The sequence below is a fragment of the Diadema setosum genome, chromosome 1, assembly GCF_964275005.1.
Source record: "Diadema setosum chromosome 1, eeDiaSeto1, whole genome shotgun sequence".
NCBI lineage: Eukaryota > Metazoa > Echinodermata > Echinoidea > Diadematoida > Diadematidae > Diadema > Diadema setosum.
This window is the reverse complement of record NC_092685.1, coordinates 9,330,038-9,357,933: the sequence shown is the minus strand read 5'-3', so window position 1 is coordinate 9,357,933 and position 27,896 is coordinate 9,330,038. Positions and strand designations below refer to the sequence as shown.

General features: G+C 38.4%; 1 protein-coding gene across 1 annotated transcript; it reads left to right on the top strand.

Moving 5' to 3' along the window:
* The first annotated feature begins 109 nt into the window (after positions 1–109).
* Positions 110–27,896, top strand: LOC140226640 (ADP-dependent glucokinase-like). Its single transcript, XM_072307085.1, has 5 exons — positions 110–484; positions 14,587–14,777; positions 23,780–23,876; positions 25,344–25,480; positions 26,332–27,896. Exons 1-5 carry the CDS (start codon positions 147–149, stop codon positions 26,997–26,999), a joined length of 1,431 nt encoding a protein of 476 aa, XP_072163186.1. The 5' UTR covers positions 110–146; the 3' UTR covers positions 27,000–27,896.

Sequence of the window (27,896 nt, the reverse complement as noted above, 5' to 3'; positions counted from 1 at the left end):
GAGAGCGGCTAGCTAGCTAGGTAGGGAGCCACCCGGTACCCCACAGTCATCGACGCATATCCCCCCGTGGTCTCCGGCAGTACAGTGTGTCCATGTCCGATCCCCACCACCATCACACTGTCTAGAGAGGCGAAGTTGTATTGGAAATGGCCCGCACGTTGTTAACATTTGGCAGTATTCTGTCTATTGCCATTATCTTGTTTGCAGTTCTATATAAACGGAACAACGATGATGAGCTCTCAAAGCGACTGCAAATTGTTCTTAACAACCTGTTACGAGCTGAGGAAAAGGTGAATCTCCACCCTCGAGCACGGGTAGCTGTCGGCTTCAGCCTCTGTCGCGACGCCTTCGCTAGAGGGGTTGATCTATTTCATCAGATGGGTGAAGAACCACCTCCAGAAGCAAGACACGTCGATGAGATTCGGTCAGCCAAAGATCTAGCCGAGATTTTTGCTTACTTCTTCTCACACGGAGCTGCTTCTGAGTAAGTACGAAATGCTGACATAGTGTTTTCAATCTCAATGTCAAGTGCAGTCCACGAGCGATAGCAATCTCTGCCTGTGGCTCCGCAGCCACACACTGCACCACAAATTTTGAGATTCCCTTCTGCTCTGCGGGCTCCGGTCAAGGTCAACTCTGTTGTTATTGGTGCTTACCAAGCGAAATTCTTACAGAGAAATCGGCAATTGCACACTCTATTTAGCTGTTGGATTTCTTTCACCACATCTAAACTTCACTCAGCAATGCTAAATAGAATTGTAGAAGCAGGTCTACATATATCAGAGACAAGAGATGACTGAGTGTGCATGATGTCTGCATGCATGATTACCCAATGAGCAGGTTTATTTCCTGGTCTAGCTCTCTACATTTTGATATCAACGATATATTCCATCTTGAGAGAGCAGATGGGCTGTTAGACCTGTACTGCTGCAGTACCCTGGCATTTATTGTTCCTGTAGATTTTCTGTTCAACAGCTAAACTTGGCATTTATACTGCTTCCTGGACTACAAGCCTCATGTGTGAAATTCATTCTTTCATTCCTGTGTAAAGTTTTTAGATTATCAATAGCCTCTCCCACAAAATTTGCTGTGTCATCACCCCATCAAGAAAGACACCATGCATCATATGTGATGTGGATGGTTGACCATTAAGAAATAAAAAAAAAAGGGAATAAGTCGTGAAGACCAAAAGCAACAATTGTGAGTGGTTTATTACAACCCCTCTTCTTTTTTTCTTTATTTTGTATGTGTGTGTGTGTGTGTGTGTGTGTGTGTAATAATAAATGTATGCATACACTGGGTCCTCTTATTCACAATTTGCAAAACTCACAACATAATGACACAAAATATTTCAATTAAACATTTATCTCAGAGTCAGAGTTTACCGTGCATCAAAAAATTTTACCCATTCTCTCTCATTGACAAATATTCGATTTTGTTTTTGTTTTTGTTTTTTTAATCAGAAATCTTTTTTATTTAATTGTTTTTTACACATGTAATTTTTATGTGTATATTTATCTTTAATGTTGAAAAAGTAGCATTAACCTTTATAGTAATGTAAGAAGGAAATGAATGTTACATGAACAGTTGTGTAGCATGAAACAATTGAAATCAAAGGTCATTTTTTTTTTTTTTTGAATGTTGAGAATTCATCTCAGTGTTCATGGAAAGTCATAGAGGAGGTGAACTATAATGACTGCATGAAAAGGGAGGCAGCTTGGTCTTCAACTGAGTGTCCAGTCACCTTGGTCTCTCTATCTCTTACCTTATTAGCCGAAGTTTAATCGAAACTATCAATGTTTGCGTATCATTCCATATCAATAGTTATTTTATGAAAGGAAAAATGCATATATCAGTGTTGCTTCTGTGGCTTATCGGTAATTTGAAAGAACTTTTAACTTCATGTTAGGGACAATAGTGTGATTTATTTTCATATTTGATGGAGCATGCTGGTATTGCTTATGGAAAGCTTTACTGAGAATCTTCATGTCTTTCTCTATCCTTTTTTTTTTTTTGCGAATTTTTCATGATACAAACAAAGGTTTATTCATACCTTTAGCATCCCACCTCCAAAAAGCAAAGGGAATTAAAAAAAAAGGAAAAAGTCTGATTGCACATCCAATGTTTTTACCAGCCTGTTAATGTCATAGGCATGCTCACAACCTGGGGCAAGCATTTCTTTGACAGTAACAGTGATGTGCGTGGGATGGAAAACGTCTGGAACAGGTAAAATGCTGCATAGTGATTAGCTCTCCCAGGGCTGCAATCTCTTTAATTGAAATATCTCAGCCCAGACATTCCATCTTAAACAATCAGCTATTCTGACTGCGGAGGCAAACGTGACCTTTCGCGGTGAGACAATGATAAATGCTTAGTGGAGATAATTTTAGCTTGTTGTTTGTCTTGAAGTTGTTCTCTAGAATTGTATAAAATGTTGGGTCCTACATTCAAGTCTTGAAGTAATGAATTTTGAGATCTTTACTAGCATGTGGTGTTTTTTTTAAATCAAATTATACTTTCTGAAGAATTTTCTCATACACAAACAATATAACTGTGCTGTTTCATATTGTAATCTAGCAACAATATAAAAAAGGTGTTGTAGGGTATTGATTGACATACCATTGGAGACAAATTTACACACAAGTTGACCAGTGGTGTCAAGAAGATCAGTCATGAAGAACACCTTACCATTGTGCTACCTGATATTAACCTGATAAGCAACAAATTAAACTCTGAAGAGGTTAAAAGATGTTGAGTCACTTTAGGTTGAATACATACATTATGTCTTGTTGGCATCTGAAAAAAAAAAAGAAAAGAAGAAGAAAACCCCAAACAGCTTCATTTTATTGAAAACAGATGCATAATGAGAGAGCATCACACGTGGGCATGCTGGTCACATGTTTCTGCCATGGTTAGATTTGGAGCAGTCAATACAAGCTGTGTACTCAAGCAGTAACAATACAGATCATTGCTGTGGCTGTGTAGGGCCAGCTTTGTATTCACGGAATCTAGGGTTTAGTTAAAGGTTTTTTTGTTTTTTTTTTTTGTTTTTTTTTTTCATTGTGGAGTGTTTTGTGTTTGCTCCGAGTTATGTGGCATTTCAAAGAAATGGCTTTGTATTCCAAAGTCATTGTGAAGCAGGTTGTGAAGGACCCTGTTGATTAGTATTTAATATTTATGTAAATGGCTTGTACATGATTTAGCAAAGACCATAATGAGCCAAAAGAAGAACATTTAATGTAAATTATCTAAAATGGGTAACTAGAATAGTAAACAAGTTGCCATGGATGATGGTTACTAAGATTTAATCTTGTTTATGTTCTTGTGGATGGCAGATACATAGTGTGATAATACAAATTCATGTGGGAACAGTGAGATGTGGATTTTTGGTAGTAAACTTAATTTGGGTATATCATTCTAGCATTGTATTGTTGTTGCTGTTTTTTTTTTTTTCTAATTTGTTTCATACTGACACACTGGTATCACAGATCACACTATATATTTTTTCAGTCACTATAAACCAGAAAGACTTTCATAATATTCACTGGAAAATACCATTATATTACACTTATTTTTGTTTCCATTTGTTTGATATGGACACATTGTGGTGTTATCACTTTATATATTTTTCATTTACTCTCATTTACCAGACAGACTTACAAAATGTTCACTCTAAAACAAGAGTTTGTTACTATAGCCCTCTCTTTCACCCAGTGTTAGCCAGTGATGGGCTTGAGTTTCAAGTTTCAAGTTTCAAGTTTATTTAACCAATTCATTAAACATTTGACATTTTACAAAAGGATACAGCATTAAGAATAATGAATGGTTTGGGACCCCAAAAGAAGCAGAGCTTGTAAAAAAGGGGTCCCGGATAAACATATAAAACAAAGCAAAACATACTAAAGTTTTAAACATATTAACAAGAAGTATAATAGTAACATATTTACATAGGACAGATGCAACACAAGCACACACACACACACACGCGCGCACACACAAACACGTGTCACAAAAACGCTCATGCACATACATATAATTCACATGAAATTGCAGAAAGATACTTTCTATTTTACTATACTTTTAAATTCAGCTTCCCTGATCAATTCTTGTTTTACAAATTTCCCTTAAGATAGATGCGACATGTACATGTGCTAACATTAGAGGGATCATATAGTTTGGTTGAGACCTAACTTCAGGTTTCTAACATTTTTTTGTGAGATAATGAGAAACCTCAGGCTTGAGTTTCTTCAATTTGTCGCCCTCTACAGATCAGCAGTTGCGGTCTTAACAAATTGAATTTGTAGAGGGAGACAAATTGAAGAAACTTACACCTGAACCTTCGCCCCTCTGAATAATATCTTTCTTCATCTAATGAGAAACCTCTTTTGAAATGTGAAAAAGCATGTAATTCCAAGAGGGATTCAATGTTTATTTAATGAAATCAGATTTGAAATGGCTGAGATATCCAAAACAGAGTAATCCTAATAAAAGGTGGGACCTACCTTTTATTAGGATCACTTTGTTTTACTTTCTTTTTGGATGTTTCGGCCATTCCAAAACCGATTTTCATTTAATAAAACTTTGAATTCCTCTTAGAATGATATGCTCTGTATTATTATGCTGAATATTTCGTGAGATTTTTTTATTTTCGCGAATTTCACGAGTCCGGTGCTATTCGCGAAATTAAAGACACGCGAAAATATTGACTCTGATCCCGATGTGAATGTGACATACGCGTCTACACTTTTCCGTTCAGTACAAGACTCCACGATCGCGAATTTAACCACTCGCGAAATCGTCGGGTATTCCCAATGCGCGAAAATTTAGACTCATGAAATAAAGGGTGTATACATTAGATTCTTGGTATTTCGCAAGAAGTTAAAAGCCCAATCCTCGTCTCCACCAATATTATACCATCCCTTTAGTTTCTGTTTTTGACCTCTGGGAAGAGCATCTCTGTTCTTTGCAGTTAGTGCAGCGTCTGTGACCAAGGGCCACGATAAAAAGACAGGTTCTTTAGATAAGAGGGATTCAGAACAAGGACTCTGGGTCATGGTATTGTAGAGGGAGTGTTTTTATTGTCACCATGAGTCAGCAAAAAGCTGTCTTTTCTTTCTTCAGGTTAATTTTAGAGCAGTCAGTCATGCATGTGTAGTGCTCGGCATCAGAAAATTTGTGTATGAAGTTGCCATTGGGTAGATGTTTGCCATTGAAGAGTATAATAGGGGTGAAGCAAGGACCTCCCTAGGTGAAGTGTGTGAATTTCAGGCAGATCTGGAGGGAAATGGTTTACAGTGTATATGGAACAGATAATGGTTTTCAAGATCTCGAGTTATAGAAAGTTTGTACTTCAGGAATGGAAAGTGTGCTTCTGGATTGCTCATGTTTCAATAACTGTACCATTAAGAAATGTCCTTTATGTCAAGTTGAATATCTTGTTGACACAGATGGCATTAAGACAACTATTACCTGCAGCAATCACATAGAAGAATACTGAACTTCATAAGGCCTTATCAAGTGAAGGCCTGCACTACAGCCATTATACACTTGTACTTATATTTCATCGTAGTGCCAGCAGCTATTTGTGACCTCGAAAGCACACTGTCTTTTGTGGTTGCTTTGAAGCACCTTAGAGAAATAAATTTCTAAAGTCCATGGCTAAGCCTTTCAATCTTTTTGTTTGTAACTGCACTAGAATGATTCTACAACTATTGTTAAGATAATGAGGAGTTTCAGACTTTGAAAAAAACTTGTTTTTAGTCATGTCCCATGACAGTGTATAAATTTGTTTGGAGTCAAGGAGTGCTCAGACACTGATATGAATCTTCTTGCATACCGAGAAGTGCAAATGTGAAAACAAGTGCACACAGCAGCAGTGTCACAAACACCACGGCCCAGTCAGTCAAACATGCAACTCTTGATGTCCTAGGAGTGTTTAGTATAATCGTAACAAGTGAGGAAAGCATACCTCAGCCAAAGTCGTTCATCATTATTGCTAATTGTGATTTAGATCCTTATCAACGTCAATGGATTCTGCATTAATAGAGTAAGTTTGCAATGAATCCCTGACCCATTTAGAGTGAAGTGGTGGTAAAATTTTGATACTAAGAGAATACCGGCAACAGAAATACATGCACACAAAACTGGTTTTAGACCTGTAAATACTGTAATTATCTGTAGACACATGTGCCCCCTCCCAAAAAAAAAAAAAAAAAAAAAAATGAAATAAGCCAAAGATTCAACATCTTTCATTTTTCATAATCTGCTTGTTTCACGTCAGTTCTAATACACTGTACCTTCAACTTCAGTGTAATCTTATTTGGTGTATGATGCAAACACATAAATGTGTTGTATATCTCGTTAAAAAAACCAGCAACAACAAACAAAAAATTGATGTTGGTCCTTTCAGTGTTCAGAGTAAATGTAATGTATGTATGATCATGAGACATGAACTTCTCAAGCCTTTGTAGCGAGAGACTCCGTGCATTGCTGCGTTGATTGCTGTGGTACATGGAAGCTTCTAAAGGTAGCATCATATGCCAGGAGGACAGACTTGTTCATTAGCATCAGTTTGTTTCAATCTAAATCCAATGAAGGCAAATGGACTGGAATCAATTAAATTTGCAGGCAGTAATTGCTGTTGATATCTGCCAGCACCAGAAAGTGCTGCCTGTGATAGACTGCTATCTGGCTGTTAAAACTCTACCTACAGCAGAAAATTTGTGACTTAAGTGTAAAGCTGAAGACCAGACCAAGTTCTCTTCTGTCATATACATACATATTATTTCTAAAGCGCCATTTTCCATTCTGATTAAATACTCAATGTGCTTTACACCAAAACAATCAGACTGAAATTACATGTACCATAAAGGAAAAAGAAGATGAAAAAGAAGACATCTGGAAGATGTAGCAAAATAAATCCCATCTTTTCTTCCTGAGTGCAGGTCTACTACTTGTAATGGAGACTACAAAAGCAAACTTGAGTTTAAAAGATCAAACCGCGCAGAAGTAGCATACTAGCTCAGTAGCAAAGAGGAGAATGTGACAGATGTTGGACATACAGCTTCACTAAATCAGCTTAAGATTACTGTAAAACGAGGAATGTTCATGTGCATTTTAATTTCGCGAATTTCGGGAGCGCCAAGATTCACGAAATTAAAATGCACACGAAAGTTCTTGTCTACACTATATACATTGAATGCCAGTGGCAGTTTGCGAAAATTTCATGCCGCAAAAAGGGCCGTCGGCTCCAATTCGCGAAAAATTCATGCCGCGAATATATCATGTTTTACAGTATTTTAAGAATTTTCATGGCAAACTGCACTTTTGTTTCTTCTAATCACAGTCTAAGCACAATAGGATGGTATGAACTCAAACTGCTTGCCAATCTCACTAGGCTACAAATATTGGCAACTGGTTAATGCAACTTGAAAAAGAGTGCATTTAGGGTGGTGGTGGTGCAGATTTAGAGGTGAATTAATACAGGCAAAACAATTTTGAGCCATCAAAGATGACTTGGAAAGAGAAGACACATGTAAATATCTCTTCTCTGATCCAATCATGGGGATGGGGAGGAATAATCAGTTTGCTATCAATCTAAAAGGAGACACTCTAGCAGTCATCATCAGATCTCTCTTTCTCTTTTCCCAATCAGGTATCTTGCATCTATTTCTGTTTTTTCGTTTTTGATGTGGTTTTCTTTTAGCTTTGCAGATGCCACTATGAGTATAGAGCCAGGCTGCTAGCTGGGAGGCAGACACAAATTGGCAATTGCAATCTCAGCGTTGTACGCATTCCCACTCCTTTTCTGTTTAAACCAGCAGAGTAGGGGAAAAGAAAAAAAGATGGTACCTCATCATATTTGCATTATGTTGTGCGTGTTATTGATTGAATGCACTGTTTACACCATGTGACGTGTTGCCCTGAGAACCAAGTACTCTGGGAGTAATGTGCTAGAATGCATCTTCACCCAACCATGAAACTTTCTCTTTTTTTTTTTTCAGCCACATACAAAATTAAATCAGTGATGATGGAAGGGGGGTTGTTGTATTAAGGTGTAGATGGGTTAGGGAAGAGTTGGATAAGAACAGTCGCAGGGGGCCCCTGCTGTCTCTGAAGAGTGATATTGAATTTTCGTGCCAAGCAAGATTCAGTTTAATGAAAGTGAAATTCAATTGCAGGAGAGGGGACCTTCAAATACATACACCTTCAAAGAAAAGAAGCAACACCTCATGAAGAGTAATGTTTGTCTTTGTTTTGTGTTCTAATTTGCCAGCTGAGAGAATATCAGAAATTCACTGGTTGTAAATCTCACTCCTATTAACATTTATCAACCTACATAGAGGCATGGTTTACAGACAGAAGCACACACACAGGAAAATCCCATAAAATCTAAACTTCATAATTGTATTCACTTGAACTTGTGTGTGGTCTGTGTATCAATGCTGTGCAACAAAAGTAGAGACTCATATCTTTTATAGGAAATATTATCTGTCCCTGGGTTGGATAGATTTTACAGAGAAATTCACAAGCATTAACCACAGTATCATTCATGGTCTTTCTTTCTATATGACAAAAAGCATAAAAACATAAGATTTTATCAAAACTAAATCTTACATCTCCATGTAGAATAGACATATATGCATCAACAGTGATCTAAGGGTGCGTTTATGCTGAGTACTTCTTTTGGGCCATGATCAGCAGCATTTTGAAATGTGATCAGTGCAAAACATGGTTGCATCCTGACTCACTTAGATATATATAAACACAAAAAATCTTCAAAATGCTGCTTCATAATACACAAAAAAGTGCCATTATGATCGGCAATTCTCTCTAATCACATTTATAGGGAAGCATGAATGCAAAACATGTACACATGTATAAAAGATGTCTACACTACACTTACAATAATATGTATACGTCTTCATCACATTGCCTTTCTGGTTCACATGAAAATGCGCAGATGTAGGCATATTGTTTTATTATGAAATTTTCGAGACAAAGTCTGTATCAAACATTTTACCAAGTCTGTTCGATTCAGAACTTCATCATGTGTGTCTTCTGTGACAATCAATGAAATCAGGATGCTGAACCCAAGATCAAAATTATTGTTCCTCTTATACTACTGAATTTTGATACCTGAGCATATAGATGCGCTGAAGCTCTTTTTACACAATCACTGTGCCATCTTTACACAAGATGTGTGTGATGCTGTCATGAGTATGACAGAAGATAACAATGGTAAGGATACATGTGCTGCAAAGAAATCTGATGCTTTGTTTTCATGCACGCTGTGCACTCGTGATGCTGTTTTGTTCTACCCATGCCCACGAGACACAAATTGTAGAGCAATTTTCTACAATTGTGTGCACTCAATAAATTATGGTTTCTCCAACAGATCTGTGCAGTCAAATGCAATCACGATGAACTAATCTGCCCACAGGGTATTCTGTGAAGATTTACTATTTTGTCATTCTGCTGGCAGCAATAAGACTTGTGTGTACAAATGCAGGGGGACTTACAGTCTATTTTGTATCAGCAGCTTTTCACAGCAGTCGCATTAGTTAACTACGGAAACACTCTCTGGAATAATTGTGTTGCTATTCAAACTTGAAAAGCATTGGGAGAGTTCAGACCTGTGCCAAACAGCAAACTTCCACACGTGCACACATGCCGAAAATCACCCGTATGTCTCAATGATAAGAATCAAACGCATGAAAAAATGAGCAGTTCTCCATTTAGTTTGTTCAAAAAATTTCACTAATTTCCATTTTCCCCCAAATATTTGGGTACAGACAGAAAGTATTTGCTGAGGAAGACAAGCAAAAATGTATTATTACTCTTACATACCAAGAAAAGGTCTGTGGAAAAATTTTCCCTGGAGAAAATGAAAAGTGGTGCCCTTTGTGTACAAATTAAGTGGAAAGCTATGCAATGTAATACCTACATCACACAGAGTTGCCAATTTGTCTTGATCCCTAAAGTATTACAATGATAAACTTTTTGTTTTTAATTTTACCTAAATTTTCACTTTTTATTTGATTTTGTTTATTTGATTTATACTGTTTTCAACAGAGATGCCAAGTTTCTCAGCTGGCTGGGAGTAAAAAACTGCAATCTCGCAAAGCAACTGAAGGGGGTGGGGTGGAGTGGATCCCCCCTCCCCATTGAGCCTTTTCATGTTGGAAGGAATAGAATGGAACATTTTTGCACACGCTTTCATATAATAAGATTGTACTGTGCATAATTATCATCTGTTCGTATGGAAGATGGTCCAGCAAGACATCATTTTGAGCATTTTGGTCAAGAATGAATAAGTCTAAAGTGTATGACTGACACGACTTACTAGCTGGCAGAATTTTTAGAGACCTCTTTGGATGATTTATTCAGAAAGGAAAATAGCTGTAAGATTCAGCCATGTAGGTATACTCTAGCCAACAGCACAAATAAGGATAAAATTTACCTTACTGAGTACGGCATAAGTGGGCTTCTCATTAAGTCTTTGTGCACCACGTTTGCATATTTTGCGAAACAGGGTGTGAGACTCACACCATAGGTGTGAGACTTGGTAGGTCTGATACAAAGCAACATGATATCAGGATGGAATTTCCTGTTTAATCACTGAGGCAGTCTAGAAATGCTTTCTCGCCTTGTTGTTTAAGGGGTGGTATAGTAGTGGTTGAGGTGAGGATTCAACTTTTAACTTTATGAAATGATCCAGAGTATGTAAAAGGAATTTATAGTTTATTTGATGAAAATCAAGTTTGGAATAGCTGAGATATCCAGTAAAAAGAATTTATAGTTTATTTTATGAAAATCAAGTTTGGAATAGCTGAGATATCCAGTAAAAAGAATTTATAGTTTATTTTATGAAAATCAAGTTTGGAATAGCTGAGATATCCAGTAAAAAGAATTTATAGTTTATTTTATGAAAATCAAGTTTGGAATAGCTGAGATATCCAGAAATAAAGTAAAACAAAATGATCTTACTAAGTGGTGGGTCCTACCTTTTATTAGGATTGCCTTGTTTTGGATATCTCAACCATTTCAAAACCAACTGTGAACAAATAAACTTTGAATTCCTCTTAGAATTATACGCCCTCCCATGTTTCATAAATGGGTTTTCACTATTTTAAAAAGTCACCATGAAAAAACGTTGGAAATGTGACACCCCATCTCAATTGAAACTGTACTATCCCTTTGAGGCAACAACAACTCTGGTTTTGGACTGGAGGCCAGGAAGCAAAAAAGAAAAGGATAAGAAATTTGTACAGGCAGGGCATCTATGAGTGGGGTATGGAGTTGCCAATGTAATACTGCGAAGACTATTGGTTTCACCTCGCTAGGACCATTCAAGTGCTGCCCACAAAAACACAAGATAAAAGTTAGCAAACCCCCTGCAGCTGAGAGTTCCGCTCCTCGTCCTGCAGGCTGAGGACAGACTGAAACTCATTTTGGATGCATGAACACATCTGATGTGTTGCCGCGGAGACGTGTCTGCATCCTCTTGTGACACCACAAAAGCCCATAACATTGTTGAGCCAGACAGGCAGCCGTCGTCAGTTCCGCTCTCCACCTCCCCCTCCTCCAGCTCCATCTCTCTCTTGATCTCTCTTTTGGAGGCAGGGGGGAGAACCCCATCCCCCTCACCCCAGGCATCAATTTGGATGCAAATTTTGGAGATGGGCAAGAATCTGGACAAGTGTTCCAATTTCAGCTTGTCGTGGCAATACATGCAGATGGCCCAATTATTTGGGGGCAAAACGGATGGCTCCCGGTTATTTACCTTTAGGTGCAGATCTAAATGACTGGTGTGAATATCACCAAATATCTTGGCGGTGATGACCCTGTAAAATGTCACCATGTCATCTATCATTACATGGCATTCAGTGGACACCAGGGGAGAGGTAACCTGGCTGCATGGTTCAGGCATTGACTGCATAAGAGGTTTGGTTCGTTACATTTTTCATTCATGAGCAATAGTTTCTCTTCTACTTAAAATGTATCAAGAATGGAATATTACCACACATTTGATTATTTCATGCAAGCTCTGCCGATTTTCTGGTACAGGAATTCAATAGTGTCATTTGACCAAAATGTCTACTTTTAGGGCCTTGAAAGGACAAAACTCTGCGTGCAAGATGACTGAGAGATAAATCAAAACTATTTCTTCTGTACCTCTTCTCAGATATTGCTCATCATTTCATATTACTGTACTTTGATTCTGTTCATCTCATTCATAACAAAGTGCTGTGAAAGACAGTAAACCTTAGATTTGGTCTGCCTTTACCAACTTTTTAGCATGCAAATTGATGGCAATCATCTCTCACTTTATATAATTCTAAACCAGTTTTTCAAAGTTACCCATTCAGCTTTTTGCTTTGTTATTTGCCATAATGAATATGTAATTTTCCAGTTGATAAAGTAAAACAAAATTTAATCTTCAAAATGTTGTTGTTGTTTTTTACCAATTATGAATATGTTCCTTGATCAGCAGAAGTTATATGTGGACCAACAACCTGTAGTGGCTGCTGTTGCCAGGGTACTTTTCAGAATCCCTGTTGAAAAATGAATGGATCCATAAGGATTTAAAATTGATTGCATCCCCCATGGCAGCCATGCAATCACTTTCTGTCTTTCAATCATGCAAAATAGAACACACTTATTACTCCCCAGTGTGTCATAAATGGCTACATCTCTACCACACATGTGCGCAGGTGTCTCATTTTATAGTAGCCTGAATTATTGGCATAAAGTCCATTAACTTGCCAAGTAGTGGTGCTGAAAATGTCGGCGATAGCTTCATATCAGCTATTTACTGCACTTGCCCCAGCATCATGAATTCTACTGCCTTACACGTATAAACATTGTACAGACGATCTTGTGTCTCTGCATTTGACTGGGTGTCATCGTAATCTTTAAAAAAAAAAAAAAAAAAAAAAAAAAAAAAAAATATATATATATATATATATATATATATATATATATATAATTGATATGTGGTGTATGGTACAGATTAGTACAAGCAGGTACACTGTAGAATGTATAGAAATAACAGAAATGCTATGGTGAACTGAGAGTTGTTGCAGTGCACTCCCATTATAACAAACACGGTTATAATGAAATTCTGGTTACAACGAAGTACTGAAAAACAAGGTATGTTCGCGTTCATCTTAATATCATGAATTTTGCAAGCGGCAACGTTCACAAAGTTAAAATGCAGCCAAAAGTTCTTGCCTACACAATATACATTGGATGCCAGTGGCAAGTCGCAAAAATTTCATGTGGGAAGAAAGGCCATCGGCTCCAATTTCCAAAATTGTCATGCCGCGAATATATCATGATTTATCATGTTTTACAGTAATAATAAAAATTCAGGCCGCAACATTATCCATTCTATGTATTTTTATTGTTTATTTTTTTTCGGTTATAACGAAATTTCAGTAAAACAAAAGAAAACTGCTGGTCCCAAGGAGTTTGTTTTAACAGGAGTCCACTGTACCAAAGGGAGAGAGAGAGAGGAAAAAAAAAGGATAAACATGATTTAATGATCAACAAGTTGAGTATTTCAGCCTTGGGAATTGTAATCTAATCGTAGACTCGCAGAGGCAGTGGGGAAATGCATGAATCTCATCCTAGGTGTGTTTTCCAAAACAGAATGCATTTATGATTATGATGATGATGATGATGCATTTTAAGTAACTTTGTACAGATTATGTATCACACCGAGTTGAAGATACATTGTAATGTACCCAGCCAGTTTTAACATACAAAATGAACCAGATGTTCACACTGAGTGATATCTGTCTCACATTGGGCCATGTGTTTTGCAGGATATGTTGTCAGTGCCATGTCCTCTTCCAACACTCTCTTGCACCGTCATGACTGTGGGACTTTGATATTTTAGATACCAGTATTAATATGCACTGCTAATTTTAGATTTTAAGAGAATCGTCTGCTTTATAATGGTTCATTATTTGTTGTATAAATCCTTGGCATTGGAAATAATCAGTAGAGTGTGCTTTTTTAATATCATCAATCTTTTTTTCTTTTGATGACTTAATAGTTAAATTCTGCATTTATTTATTGTGCACCTTTGCTGATAGTGATGGATTTGTGCATTTTACTGTAGATTGTATTTTCTGTAAAATTATGTGGTTTTTCTATGCAAGGCCCCCATGCACAACAGTGTCTTACAGTAGCTCACTGATGGAGCCACCCTGTGAAAATAAGGCAAATAAATATATAAGTGAATGAATGTAAGTAGATAGATTGATAGATGGATAGATTAATAAGTAAATAAAAAGTAATAGTAATAATAAATAAGTAAGTAAATAAAAGACAGGGCTACCAATTCTCCTTGATTCTACAGGAGGGTTCCTGAATACTTCATTATTCTTCATGTCTGAATAAGAAAATTTAAAAATCTCTGTGATTCAGGAATTATTTTTACCCATTGAGATGAATGTACAGGTGTATTACACAAACTTACTTCCCTTCTCTTGATGGATGAATGTTGGCAGCCCTATAATTGTGACCATTGCCCTTTATAATTGCTTTGGTTTATTGTCCTGTTCCAATATACAGACGGTACGTCCACAACAAGGAGGTCTTTCGCCATGCCGTGAAGCTAGCCCAGAGGCAGCCTGGTGCCATATCGGCTGTCGGAGGCAATGCAGCGGTCATCGCTAACAGGCTGGCTGTTGAGGGGTGCGATGTGCTGCTCGGCGGACGTGCCACACCCGACACCCTGGCAAAGTTTCACCAGCATGTCAGAGGTACGTATTATAAAAAGACACATGTTATTTTTTAAGGATGATGTTGCTAATGACAGTGTTTGGTTTGTTTGTTTGTTTGTTTGTTTTTTTTTTTTTTTTTTTTAGAAATGAGGGTGATAAGGATGAGGAGGGGAAGAGAAGGAGTTAGGGGAGGAAAAGGTTGATTTATTAAAGATGATGATGATGAAAAATGTAATGATAATTCTGCCTCAATTTTCTTTCATCATTTGAAATTGTAATGAGAATCGCATGTCCTCTCCATGGTGCATTTTTACGGCAGAAGTAAAACCGGAACTCTAGCTTTTAGTTGGCATTGCATGCGTCGGCTTATTTGCTTGCATTTATTCTCTTGTGTTCTACACTCTTCCTGAGCATACTCCCCCAAGGGATGTGTTTCAGGATTATCACTGGTGTCGTCTTGTTTTGTACGCTTTCCCTTTTCCATCAAATATATTAGCTAAATTGAAGAAAGAGAAAAGAAAGAAAGAGAATCCAAATTTTTTCCGGTCTTTCCTTCCATTAACGTCATCCCCTGTTGACGAAAGAGTTGTTTGAAATTGAAGAAGAAGCTGCTAAAAAATAAGAAAGATAACAAAAAGCTAGGTAACCCACATAAAGAATTTTCCAGGGACTGCCTTTTATTGCTCATGCATTTTTACTGAGATGTCATTATGGTTGTTGCTAGACCTAATGGAGCTTAGCCCGAGAAGCTGCAATTATGGTGGCGCCTAGGTACAATCCTCTCTCGGCCCCAGAAAATCTTTGAAAGTCAGCTGTGTTTTGCCTTTATTCAATGCCTTTATTGTGGTAATTTGCTGAAGTTTTCCTCCAGAGTTTGTTGTGATGGACCCCTTTCACATTCTCAAATGAATTCAACCTTACAAAGAGCCTTTTTACTCGTACCAAGTTTGCTCAGTTTGAAACACGATTATATGTATGATTCAAATCATTGTTCATTCACAGTGCAGGAAGTACTTCGCGGATTGTGTTAATGTTGAATTTTAGAGGGAGGAGGGTAGGTTTGTCTTCTTGCTAAGGTCTTATTGCAATAACTCTTTAGCCGTCTTTCTGCAGGAGTGATTGGAAGTTCACCATAATCTTCATTCACCAAAGCATGTTTGGAGTTAAGTTATGTTCACACACTAGTTTCGTTGCTTAATTCTAGCAAAACGTGATTGAAAAACACTTCCGGATTGTCATTTGAAACACAATTGTAATTAAGTTTCACATCACCATCCGCAATTCCAGTTTCCATTTAGACGGCAAGTTTGCTCAATTTGAAATACAATTCTAGTTTGCTTAATTACAATCGTGTTTCAAATTTAGCAATCTAGGTACATGTGAATGCTTGGGAAAGATTAATCCAGAACTCTAGGACCATGTTTGTGGGTAAGTTTTATGTTTGGCTTAGCATGCAGATATTTCATGGGAGCAATTGTCGCAGGAGCAACTGTCATGAAACCGTACATTTATGCGTGCAGCAGACAGCAGAGTCAATTATGCGCGTTATGGGGGCATGTCTTTGAAGTCATATTTGTTTTGCTACAGAACTGTCTTCTACTAAAATTGGTTCATAGTACACAGTAGCTTGAGTTGTATCATTCGCCAAGCAGTCATGTCTTCGATAAAAGCAAAAAGAAAAAGAAAAAGAAAAAAGGAGGAAAGATCTTTCATAATATGTAGGATTTGAATTTGGTCTGGCATTATTGGCTCTACCACATATTCCGTCAGTATGGTGACCCCACTTTGATTTCATGATAAAGCAATCCTACCTCACATTCTTACTCTACATTCAAACCAAGTGTTGGATTTAAAGCAATAAAAAGCACAGTATGAGTTCAGCATTTTTGATAGGTCCTGCCATTCATTTTTAAGATATGAATGAAGTTCGTACTATTCCATCACACATGCCATGGTCTGCGCTGCGATAGAGAATACTAGTATTTTAAATTGCCCTCATTTCCCAAGCAGTAATTAGATCAGTTACCTCTGCTGAGGTAAAATTGAAGATCTGTTTTTGTATAATTAGGCCAATTTATGTACAATTATTGCAACAATTTGCTTCCATCTATTTTTGATTCTATGTTGTTTCGTTGTCTAGTCTTTTTCTATGTTTGTTCGCGTCTATGAAAGTAAATGTATATATCTGTGAATCTAATTCTCAGTGGGCTTCCAGACTTCTTCTTCTTCTTTTTTTTTTTCTTTTTTTTTTCCTTTTGTATTTATGATGCTTCAATTAATCTTCCCACTGATGTTATTATTCCAGAGGGGCCCACATTCTACAAGCTCTGTCTTTTTAGTGGGTCTCTCCATTTTTCGCACTTTAAGCAAAGTTATACATGTACTTCATTTCGATCACTTCTGTTTCTTTTTTTACAACAATGTATAATTACTAGAAGGTCCTCAATTGTTGTACATTCTTTTCAATACATAATGTTCTGTTTACCTTATTCTCTGTTGTCAAAAGAAGTGTAATTTATGTTTTGTCGGAAAATGAAATAAACTTTGAATTGAATTGAATTGAGCCTGTCTGCAATATCCACTGTAGTAATGGTTTTTAAAAACCTAACATGTAACTTATATTGCCTGTAGAATCATTATTCAGCCAGGACATATTTCATTCCCAGCAATAAATCACTCAGATTATGCACATTTGCTGGAAATGTAAAGCACGTTTTCTTGTTTTTATTGTACATCTTGCCTGACATCCAAGTTGATCTCTGTATTGCTAAGTTTTAGTTAAAATGCCTCTGTGAGTCACCTCTTGCAATGTTAGCATTATCTTTAAAAATCAAAAACAAAGTTAGCAAATAAATTCATTTTCAAGTCTACTGCTGGGCTTGAAATAAGATGCATACTGTAAAGCAGTAAACCAAAAATATGAAGTCGACAGAAATAGATAGTTGATGGAAATCAAGCAATTACAGTTTCAAAAGAGTACATTCAGAGGCATGTGTATTTAATTCATTTCTCTCTACCTACATATTTGGACATGCCTTACCATGAAATTTCTTCTGAAGTTTGTACTTCGCAGGCTACATTTCGTTTTGTCATTTGGTTCTAAAGTCTTCTTATCAGATGCCTCTTTCATGTTGCGCTCCTGAATTCCAGCAGTCTTTTCTTTCTTTTTTTGCTTCCGTAAAGTCATTTGATCTGCACCTCTCTGTAGCAGAATGCTCCCTTTCCAATCAGACTGTAATTTCAAATTGATGGGAGCCGAATTTGCCTCCTATTAGGAGGTAACAGCGGGCGATTAAGACAAGTGCTTCACTTACACTCTCTACCTGGCATTTTCCCTTGCCGGGCTCTTTCTGTCACTGACATTTTATCAAAAGGGAGAGGAGCAGAGAAAGTGCAGGGCAATAATATATCTGAAGATTGATGGGCCGGAAACACTCCACGGCTTCTGATGTGGCGTAAAGGGCAGAGTGCGCAAATGTGGATTTGATGAGGTGGAAGAGCCCCAGAGAGAGAGAGAGAGCTGGAGAGAGAGAAACCCTTACCACAATTTCATTAGTTTTTGGATCCCTTGATTGCACTGGGTTGACACTTTGTTGAGGTTGTCTGTCACCTTAGTTTCTTTCTGAACAATTCAGTGGCTCATTGGCCAAGATATATATTTCCAGTTGTTGAGGTGTTTCTTGTCTGTGAGGTTTTATCTGTCTGTTTGGATGTTATTTTTATTTCATGGTGTGTGTTTGTCAGGCTGTCAAACATGAAATGGTGAGGAAATGGCAGCTTGCTTAATGTTATTTCTTTCCTGCCTGCTAGATGTGAGTGAGTTGGCAACGAAAAAGAAAACAAAAAGATCTGAATTCAAGTCTTGGTTTTTCAAAGAGAGGCTCAAACATCTTTGATAAACAGTGGTACCGGTAATGTACTTTGCCTGTCTAGTTTGCATGTCCATGCAAATTACTCATTAGGTCTGTCTGAGCAGATATTCATAATGAATAATCATCTGTCATCAGCTCCATCTGCTGTTGATACCAGTGACCTTTGTATGCAATTTCAGTAGGTGTTTGTGGTCAGTAGCCTCTTGATGTGTGTATCCCAGTAAGTGTCCCTTTATTCTAGAGTTTTGATTACAAGCTTGTGAATTTGAAGTGCAGTGCTATGCATTCCAACATTCCAAACCAAAACCCACCTCATAAATGTTTATTTAAGCCACTGATATTCATTTGTTCATTATTATTCATTATTGCATTGATCATTTGTTGTCTATGTAAACCCTTCCTCACCTCTTACTGACAGAATTTGGGGGTGGGTGTGGAGTGGGGAGGATGTGGGAGAGGTTTTTTTTGCTTTGTTTTGTTTTTTGTTTTTTGGTCATGTGACACTCCTGATTGGAACGCAATCAAGCAAGAGGTGTATGTGTATTCAGTGCTCTCGTTGACCTCTTGCACCTTGTTTTCTGATCTTGATAGATATGACAACAGGTCTCCTGATGAGAAGCATTATATGATAATGCAAAGTTAACTGCTGGAGCATTCACACAGTCCCTATTTGAAGCTTTATATCTTTTATGTCCCTTTAGACTCCAATATCATCAAAATACGCCAAGTTTCAAGCTAGCTTGAAGTTTAGCTTGCTCAGCATGAACCTATTACTAGTGTGACCAAGGAGGTGTTTTTATACCTCCATGGTGTGACCCAGCTCTTCCCTTTAGATACCCCTCCCACCAGATTCCCCCTGGGACTGCCTCAGATCTTCCAGAGAAAGATAAATATCGCCAGTGTGTATTGACACTGACACCTCACATCAGATGCCCTCCTCTAGCTGAAATAGCAGACACCTGCTGATAAACATCTCGGGTCAGAGATGCTCTCAATGTAAATCTCCCTCATCCCTCATCTCATCCTTCTCCTCCTCCTCCTCCTCCTCCTCCTCCTCCTTCCTCCTCCTCCTCCTCCTCCTTCTCCTCCTCCTTCTCCTCCTTCTCCTCCTCCTCCTCCTCTTCCTTCTCCTCCTCCTCCTCCTTCTCCTCCTTCTCCTCCTTGTCCTCCTCCTCCTCCTCCTCCTCCTCCTCCTCCTCCTTCTCCTCCTCCTCCTTCTCCTCCTCCTCCTCCTCCTCCTCTCCTTCTCCTCCTCCTCCTCCTCCTCCTCCTCCTCCTCCTTCTCCTCCTCCTCCTTCTCCTCCTCCTCCTCCTCCTTCTCATCCTTCTCCTCCTCCTCCTCCTCCTCCTCCTCCTCCTCCTCCTCCTCCTCCTCCTCCTCCTCCTCCTTCTCCTCCTCCTCCTTCTCCTCCTCCTCCTCCTCCTTCTCCTCCTTCTCCTCCTCCTCCTCCTCCTCCTTCTCCTCCTTCTCCTCCTTCTCCTCCTTCTCCTCCTCCTTCTCCTCCTACATCTCTGAGGGGTTTCAGACTGATAGAAAGAACTCGTTTATAGAACCTAATTATGTTTCTGATATTTGCTAAACAATGTGTGAGAGTTACAGAGTGGAAAAGTGAGCAAAGAAAATGGGATTCCATCGGGATTCGAACCCGAGACCTCCGGATTGCTAGACCGGTGCTCTACCGACTGAGCTATAGAAAGCCCTAGTGCAGTGTTCGTCCCAGAAACCCTTAATTCTCAATGCTCGGGTGGTCAGAAGCTATAGCAGTGTGTTTGTGTGTGACACACACGCACACACTTGAACCTGGCATAAACCCGAAGGATAATTCAACTTGGGGATAAATGCGAGGGATCACCGAAGTGATGCAGCTTTTTTTGAGTTTGTAACAAATAAAGACAGAAAAAACTGACCAGAAAGAATATAAATTATTAGTGGAAAAGTGAGCAAAGAAAATGGGATTCCATCGGGATTCGAACCCGAGACCTCCGGATTGCTAGACCGGTGCTCTACCGACTGAGCTATAGAAAGCCCTAGTGCAGTGTTCGTCCCAGAAACCCTTAATTCTCAATGCTCGGGTGGTCAGAAGCTATAGCAGTGTGTTTGTAATCTATAGCTCAGTCGGTAGAGCACCGGTCTAGCAATCCGGAGGTCTCGGGTTCGAATCCCGATGGAATCCCATTTTCTTTGCTCACTTTTCCACTAATAATTTATATTCTTTCTGGTCAGTTTTTTCTGTCTTTATTTGTTACAAACTCAAAAAAAGCTGCATCACTTCGGTGATCCCTCGCATTTATCCCCAAGTTGAATTATCCTTCGGGTTTATGCCAGGTTCAAGTGTGTGCGTGTGTGTCACACACAAACACACTGCTATAGCTTCTGACCACCCGAGCATTGAGAATTAAGGGTTTCTGGGACGAACACTGCACTAGGGCTTTCTATAGCTCAGTCGGTAGAGCACCGGTCTAGCAATCCGGAGGTCTCGGGTTCGAATCCCGATGGAATCCCATTTTCTTTGCTCACTTTTCCACTAATAATTTATATTCTTTCTGGTCAGTTTTTTCTGTCTTTATTTGTTACAAACTCAAAAAAAGCTGCATCACTTCGGTGATCCCTCGCATTTATCCCCAAGTTGAATTATCCTTCGGGTTTATGCCAGGTTCAAGTGTGTGCGTGTGTGTCACACACAAACACACTGCTATAGCTTCTGACCACCCGAGCATTGAGAATTAAGGGTTTCTGGGACGAACACTGCACTAGGGCTTTCTATAGCTCAGTCGGTAGAGCACCGGTCTAGCAATCCGGAGGTCTCGGGTTCGAATCCCGATGGAATCCCATTTTCTTTGCTCACTTTTCCACTAATAATTTATATTCTTTCTGGTCAGTTTTTTCTGTCTTTATTTGTTACAAACTCAAAAAAAGCTGCATCACTTCGGTGATCCCTCGCATTTATCCCCAAGTTGAATTATCCTTCGGGTTTATGCCAGGTTCAAGTGTGTGCGTGTGTGTCACACACAAACACACTGCTATAGCTTCTGACCACCCGAGCATTGAGAATTAAGGGTTTCTGGGACGAACACTGCACTAGGGCTTTCTATAGCTCAGTCGGTAGAGCACCGGTCTAGCAATCCGGAGGTCTCGGGTTCGAATCCCGATGGAATCCCATTTTCTTTGCTCACTTTTCCACTAATAATTTATATTCTTTCTGGTCAGTTTTTTCTGTCTTTATTAGTTACAGAGTGTTCAGACTCTGCAATGACTTGATTCCACTTTATACTGACAGCTAATGGCACAAACTTCACAGCCTGTATCGTGTACCCAAATATGCATCTGGACCTCATGATACACTTACACTGTGCATGCAATAGTATTTACACTGTACGCACACATCACTCTGTTATCTACAACACTATTGATAATAATGATAATAATAATAACTTATTTATATAGTGCATTTTCCATAAACATACATGTTCAAATGCGCTTTATCGGTGGATTATTGACATTAATGAAACAAGTGAGTTTTTAGATATTTTTTGAAGGTTTTTTGATAGCAAAGCTCCGCCCGATCATGTTTAAGCAGTCGAACCCTCAGACTGTAAACATGCCCAGAATTGAGCAAAACTTGATGAGAAAACACCTTCAGACCATGATCGACTAAATATGGCACAAGATCTGCATTTAGAGACAGGTGACTCAACTTGGTTTTCAAAGTGATAAATCACTGAAATGATTTCTGAATGTGTGTGGTTTTTTTTTTTCACAAAGAAGTGTAAAACCCTTCTTTTTCTGTCTCTTTCTATCTTTCTCCCTCTGTCTTGATCTATGGTAGCTTTTGTGAGATTTGATGCCTTGTTTCGCATGAGATATTGTCTCTTCTGATCTGTCGTAGTGTTTTCCCCCATGGCATTGATTGCATGATATGGACTAAGCCAGACGCGCTTCGATGGCATTTTAAAGTGGATTTTGGTGTCACATGTCAGTGTAGTAGAATCATAATGGGAGTAGGTTTAGAATGTTTCCTGCATTGATGTAGAATATCTACAGAGAGCTTTTAAGAGGAGGCCTTTCTTCAAAAGTGTATACAACTGTAGATCTCAAGTGAGGGATCTATTCAAGGGAGTGTGGGGGTGATAATCTTTCACTCGATAATTGTGAAGAATATAAAGTGAGATACACTCTTGTGGTGACAGAAGCCCTCAGGGTTGAGATTATGAACAGCTGTCTTAATTCATGGGATAAAGAATGACAGATTATTAACTCCGGGAACAGAATTCCTGCTCAGGTCACAAAAACCTAATGCAGACCTAGGCGTTACAGAATCAGACGCTGGCTGAAATCAAGAATACTGTAAACTTTAAGCCAACAATGTGATGATGTGCAAGTGAGATAGGCTGGTGTTGGCTGTGATCACTGTTTGCCTGATGCTGAGTCAAGCATTTTTTGAGAAGCATATGAAATCTTTTTCTTACTGTATTACATGCACCTTTCCCTGATGGCTTGTTTTATGATATTGCATTTCCCCCACAGGTTGAAACTTTGTAATAAGTAAGTTGATGTCTGCCATCAAGTATAGTGTCTGCTAAAAGTGTGAAGAAAACTACCTAGTAGTCACTATCTGCCTGCAATATAACCTTTTAAAGGAAAAAAAGAAGAAGATATTTTGTCATGTTTGATATTAAAAAATGAAAAGGAATGTAATGTGATGTGTTACCATTGCTGGGCAGTTAGTGATGACCACATATTGAGGGATATGTGAAACAGTCAAGCAAAGCATGTAATGTTTCATGTGATGCTATATGATTGGATGGTAGTTGAAAGATTTTGCCGAATATTCCTCTTTCTTGGTGTTGTCTTGGGCTTCTGTGACTGATAGGAGAGAGGATTAATGAGGGGAAAGCATTGATAGTGCTCATCACAATTGCCTGGTGTGAATGAGATGTTTGCAAAGTGCAGTGTAACGTGGGACAGAAGTGATTTCATTTTTCATGAAGAGCAAGTATCTTTGTTCTTTCAGTCCAATGCTTTACATTTGAAAATTTGAAAATAACAGGTATACGTTGTACCTGTGGTAGAATATCAGCAGGACAGTTACCATGTGAATTAATGCTCTTTTGAACTCAATATCCTAATTTTCTTTGTCCTTTTTTTTTCAAATCTTGGTCAACTCACAGTTGTTGGTGAGCCTGTGGAGGAGGATGATGTACATCTTATTTTGGAATACAAGACAGGAGAAAAATTTGGCAGATATACCTCACCAAGAGCTAACAGGTAACCAGCTTTAAAGAGGAGAGTGTGACCCATTCTATTTACTGCATCCCTAGGTTTTCTGAAAGTCTTTGAGGTACATGGTACATCTAGGCAACTGTTTTTTGCACTTATGGCTTTGAAAATAAGAGTATAAAGGCCTTATTTACCATTTACAGATGAAACAAAAACCAGCTTTAGTGCTTCAAAATAATTCTAAAATGTGAGTTAGGGATAGAAACAACCAATTTAAAAACATTAATCAGTATGATCAATGTTAAGTATTGTTAGATATACAAAATGTGAACAATAGTTGTAATAAAATTGTTTCTAGAATAAACCGGCTACAGTTATGGTCTATTGAGAAAATTAGTGATATCTCCTTACATTTTTAGGTTTTGTTGTGAAATCTTTATGTGGTAAGATGTTTTGTGATACAACTGACCTACACATACTCATCAAATGTGGTAACTCGAACATTTTTTAAATCATTGATCCCAATGGTAAACAAAACCTTTAAGTCAAACAGAATAGTAAAAATGTTTTGTTAGAATCAGATCATGTTGCAGAATTCTGAAGTTTCACATATTTTCACAAAATAATGATATCATTTATTACAATCACATTCTATAATTCAACAAGACTGGCCTCACAACACTCCAATTTTCTTGCTTTTGTGAAGACATTGTAAGACCATTATTTTTGTAAGTAATTCATGCAGTATTCTAATAGCCATTTCTTGTACAAATTCTTACAAGCTGAGTCATTCCTATTTAGTGTGGAACAATTTTATGTGAAGCATTTAAATGCTTCTTCTTGAGTTCCTGTAAAAACATGATATTTAATGAAGATTTTTGTGCTCACCAGTGAATGTGAACTTGGTTATGAGAAGGCCATGTCATTATAAATGCATTTAATTTATAAATATGAATAGTGAAAATGGTACAATGCTTATTTTGTGGCCAACTGTATTGAATCATTCACTATTCTCTTTGCCTGATTTCTTTGAATTAGTTAAAGTCAGCTGAAACATGAGTGCAGTGGAATTTTACTTACAAACTCATGATTTGATGTCACACTCAATCAACATTGTTAGAAAATAGATGTGTCCAATACTGATGTTCCTTTGTGATTTGGGCCAATTTCTGCATTTTCAAAAAGAAGTGTCGAGTATTTGGGAGACCACACTTTCTGTGTTTTTTTTTCTGCCATGGCATAACTGTGCTATCCTCCTTACAATTGACTTGGTTCGCCCACCTTTATTGGATATCTTGTTTCTGTGCTTATTAATGTTCAACCCTGATTTATGCCTGTTGTAGATATAAACATGTACAGCATCATAAATTGCGACCCTGGATGTTTTGAGTACACATTATGAATCTCATAAATCACTGATGCACTGATGAAGTTTGTTTCTTAGAGCAACTGCCATGTTTCTTCCCTTGTTTTCTTCTTATCATTCCCATTTTTTCCCCAAAAACTGTCTTTTAGGTTCATCATACACAGTGATGTGTATAATCCTTTCTTGGAAGGAATTGAAGAATTCCAGGAAGAACTTTTGAAATTTAACCCGAAAGCTGTGGTACTTGGTGGTCTGCAAATGATGGACAACTTTCCTTTCAAAGAAGGTAAACATATTTTTCTGTTCTAATTTTGTTGTTGTCAGTGCAACATAAGCACTCAAATCAGATCATAGTTATGTGCTGCTATGGACTTTGTAAAGAACTAACTGAATGGTGAAATAAATTTTTAGAGCTGTCAATGATATATCTGTCTGCAGCTCAGAGAAAGTAATGTAATCGCCCACCTTATCTAGATGAAGTAAACATGGTTTCAAATATCTCTATGATGCTGTCAACTCTGAGAGCATAGTTTATGAGATGAGTATCATCTACTGTAAAAGTGGTTTCTTTCGCGGTGGTTTTATTTTCGCACTTTTTGCGCTTTGAGGTTGAACCGCGAATTTAACATCACGCGAAAATGTTTTGAAAAGTCACGCGAAAATGTTTTGAAAAGTCACGCGAAATTAACCATGCACACACGAAGATTCCGCGCATTGAGTGTATTGATGGTCAACACTTACACACAGCGATACCGCGCGATGTAGGTACAAGCATGTTATAAAGTACTCGAGAGACAGGATTTCAGGTAAGCCTGCATTTTATTTTGATTTCTATTTGATAAATAAAAGAATAATTGGATTATAATTTGGGTTTTCTTGTGCAAAATAACACAGTTTTTGCCGACTGTGAATTCACAGATTTTGCCAACCGCGAATTTAAACACACACGAAAAAGTTGGCCCCAATGGAAACAGCGAAAGTATCTGTACATGAAAGAAACCACTTTTACAGTAATGTGTAGATGGTTTATGGAAATAAAACTGAAGTGGAAAATGCACTGTTGACCTTGTGTGTACTATAACTGTTCCATCACCTTAGCCTTTTACCCAGCATGCACCTCTTATTTCAAACCTCCAGGTGAACGACCAGAGAGGCTTCAACTCCTCCAGGACATGCTGCGAAGCCTCCCAGCTACCACCCCTGTCCACCTGGAGCTAGCCTCCTTTGCTGAGGAGGAGATGATGCAGGAGCTGCTAGAGTACATCTTCCTTTACTCCGACTCCCTTGGGATGAATGAGCAGGAGTTACCCAACCTTTTCAGCCTCCTCAATTACGGAAACATGAGCCTCGTCTCAGACCCCTACCCACGCGTTGCCACTGTTCTGGACCAAATGCGCTCCGTCTATAGCACCCTCAAGGGGTTCCCGCGTACCCCTGACCAGCGCCCCATCACCCGTATTCACGTTCACACGCTAGCTTTTCAGGCCATCCTCACTGTGGATGGGTCCATCTGGCGAAACACTATGTCAGCCGCTGCGAAGGCGTCGTTGACCGCACACCGCCACGTCTGTGCCTCGTCGGAAGTGGACATGGCCCGCTCGCGAATCATCATGGACGACTCCTTTTCTGTGTCAAGGGAACAGGGCAGCCGCAAAATTCCGTTTCAAGAGGACCGGCCCGTTTCGTGTTGGAAGGAGGAAGACTATGAAATTTGTGTGGCCCCTGTCCTGGTGTGCACCAAAGTGTATCGAACTGCAGGGGGTGGGGACAATATCTCAGCAGCTGGCCTGTCTGTGCAGATTTAGGGGACTTGAGCAATAACATCTCAGCAGATGCGAACTCTTTATTCAGATGGAGGTATTTTTGTGAGTAAGATATATTACATGACGTCTTTTTTCCAACATTATTGTGCCATATTTTATGTTTTATCACTGATCTGTTGACTATCATCTGCAATCATTGCGCTCAAATTTCTATATGATTGTGCTTCTTTACTCTGTGCAGAAATCAAGACATTGCAATATTGTGTGCTATGGCCGCTATACATACAGTGCCTGCCTTATTGCACTCACTCAGCATTGCTTTCTTACTCTTTCTGATTATTGTAGTTACAAGTTTCAAAATGAGAATTTTGGAGTTCTCTGTTCAATTTCCTGTGAGAAAGAAATCGGAAATCTTGCTAAGACTGTTTCCTAGTCAGTTGTTTGATACGTAATAACTGAGACTGGGTAGTGACAGTAGGGTGTCTCATGTAGTTTTCATCAAATTGTGTCAAAATTTACACCTGCTCTTTTCTATCGCTGCCTTTCATTCTCTGGCAGTTAGTGATATATGTCATGATAGATTAAGATCATGTTAACCCCTTGAGGATGAGTCCCAAGTATACTCGGGCAAGTGTCTATGGGAAATGCATGTTGTAGCAAAATCAGCCCGTCCTCAACGAGTTAAGATGGTCAATAACAGTGCAGTAAAATCATTGCAATTAAAATTTTTCCATTTTCATACTGATGACTCTCTGTAGAATTCATTCATCTTGATAGTTGTAATTTTGTTGTACAATCATATTTCATTTGGCTCTAATAACCATGTGAATTTGTAACTGATTCACCCTCAAACCATTTGGACAGTCTCCTTGATAATTCAAGCAAATTCTGTGTAGCATACCTGAATGTGTTTTCATACATTCGGTGACTAATGTGTAT

Bases quoted from the DNA above. Each gene is read 5' to 3' on its own strand.
- LOC140226640 (XM_072307085.1), top strand. From the start codon at position 147: ATGGCCCGCACGTTGTTAACATTTGGCAGTATTCTGTCTATTGCCATT. The intron at 485-14,586 runs GTAAGTACGAAA...TCCAATATACAG, and splicing joins TCACACGGAGCTGCTTCTGA to ACGGTACGTCCACAACAAGG. The intron at 25,481-26,331 runs GTAAACATATTT...TCAAACCTCCAG, and splicing joins CAACTTTCCTTTCAAAGAAG to GTGAACGACCAGAGAGGCTT.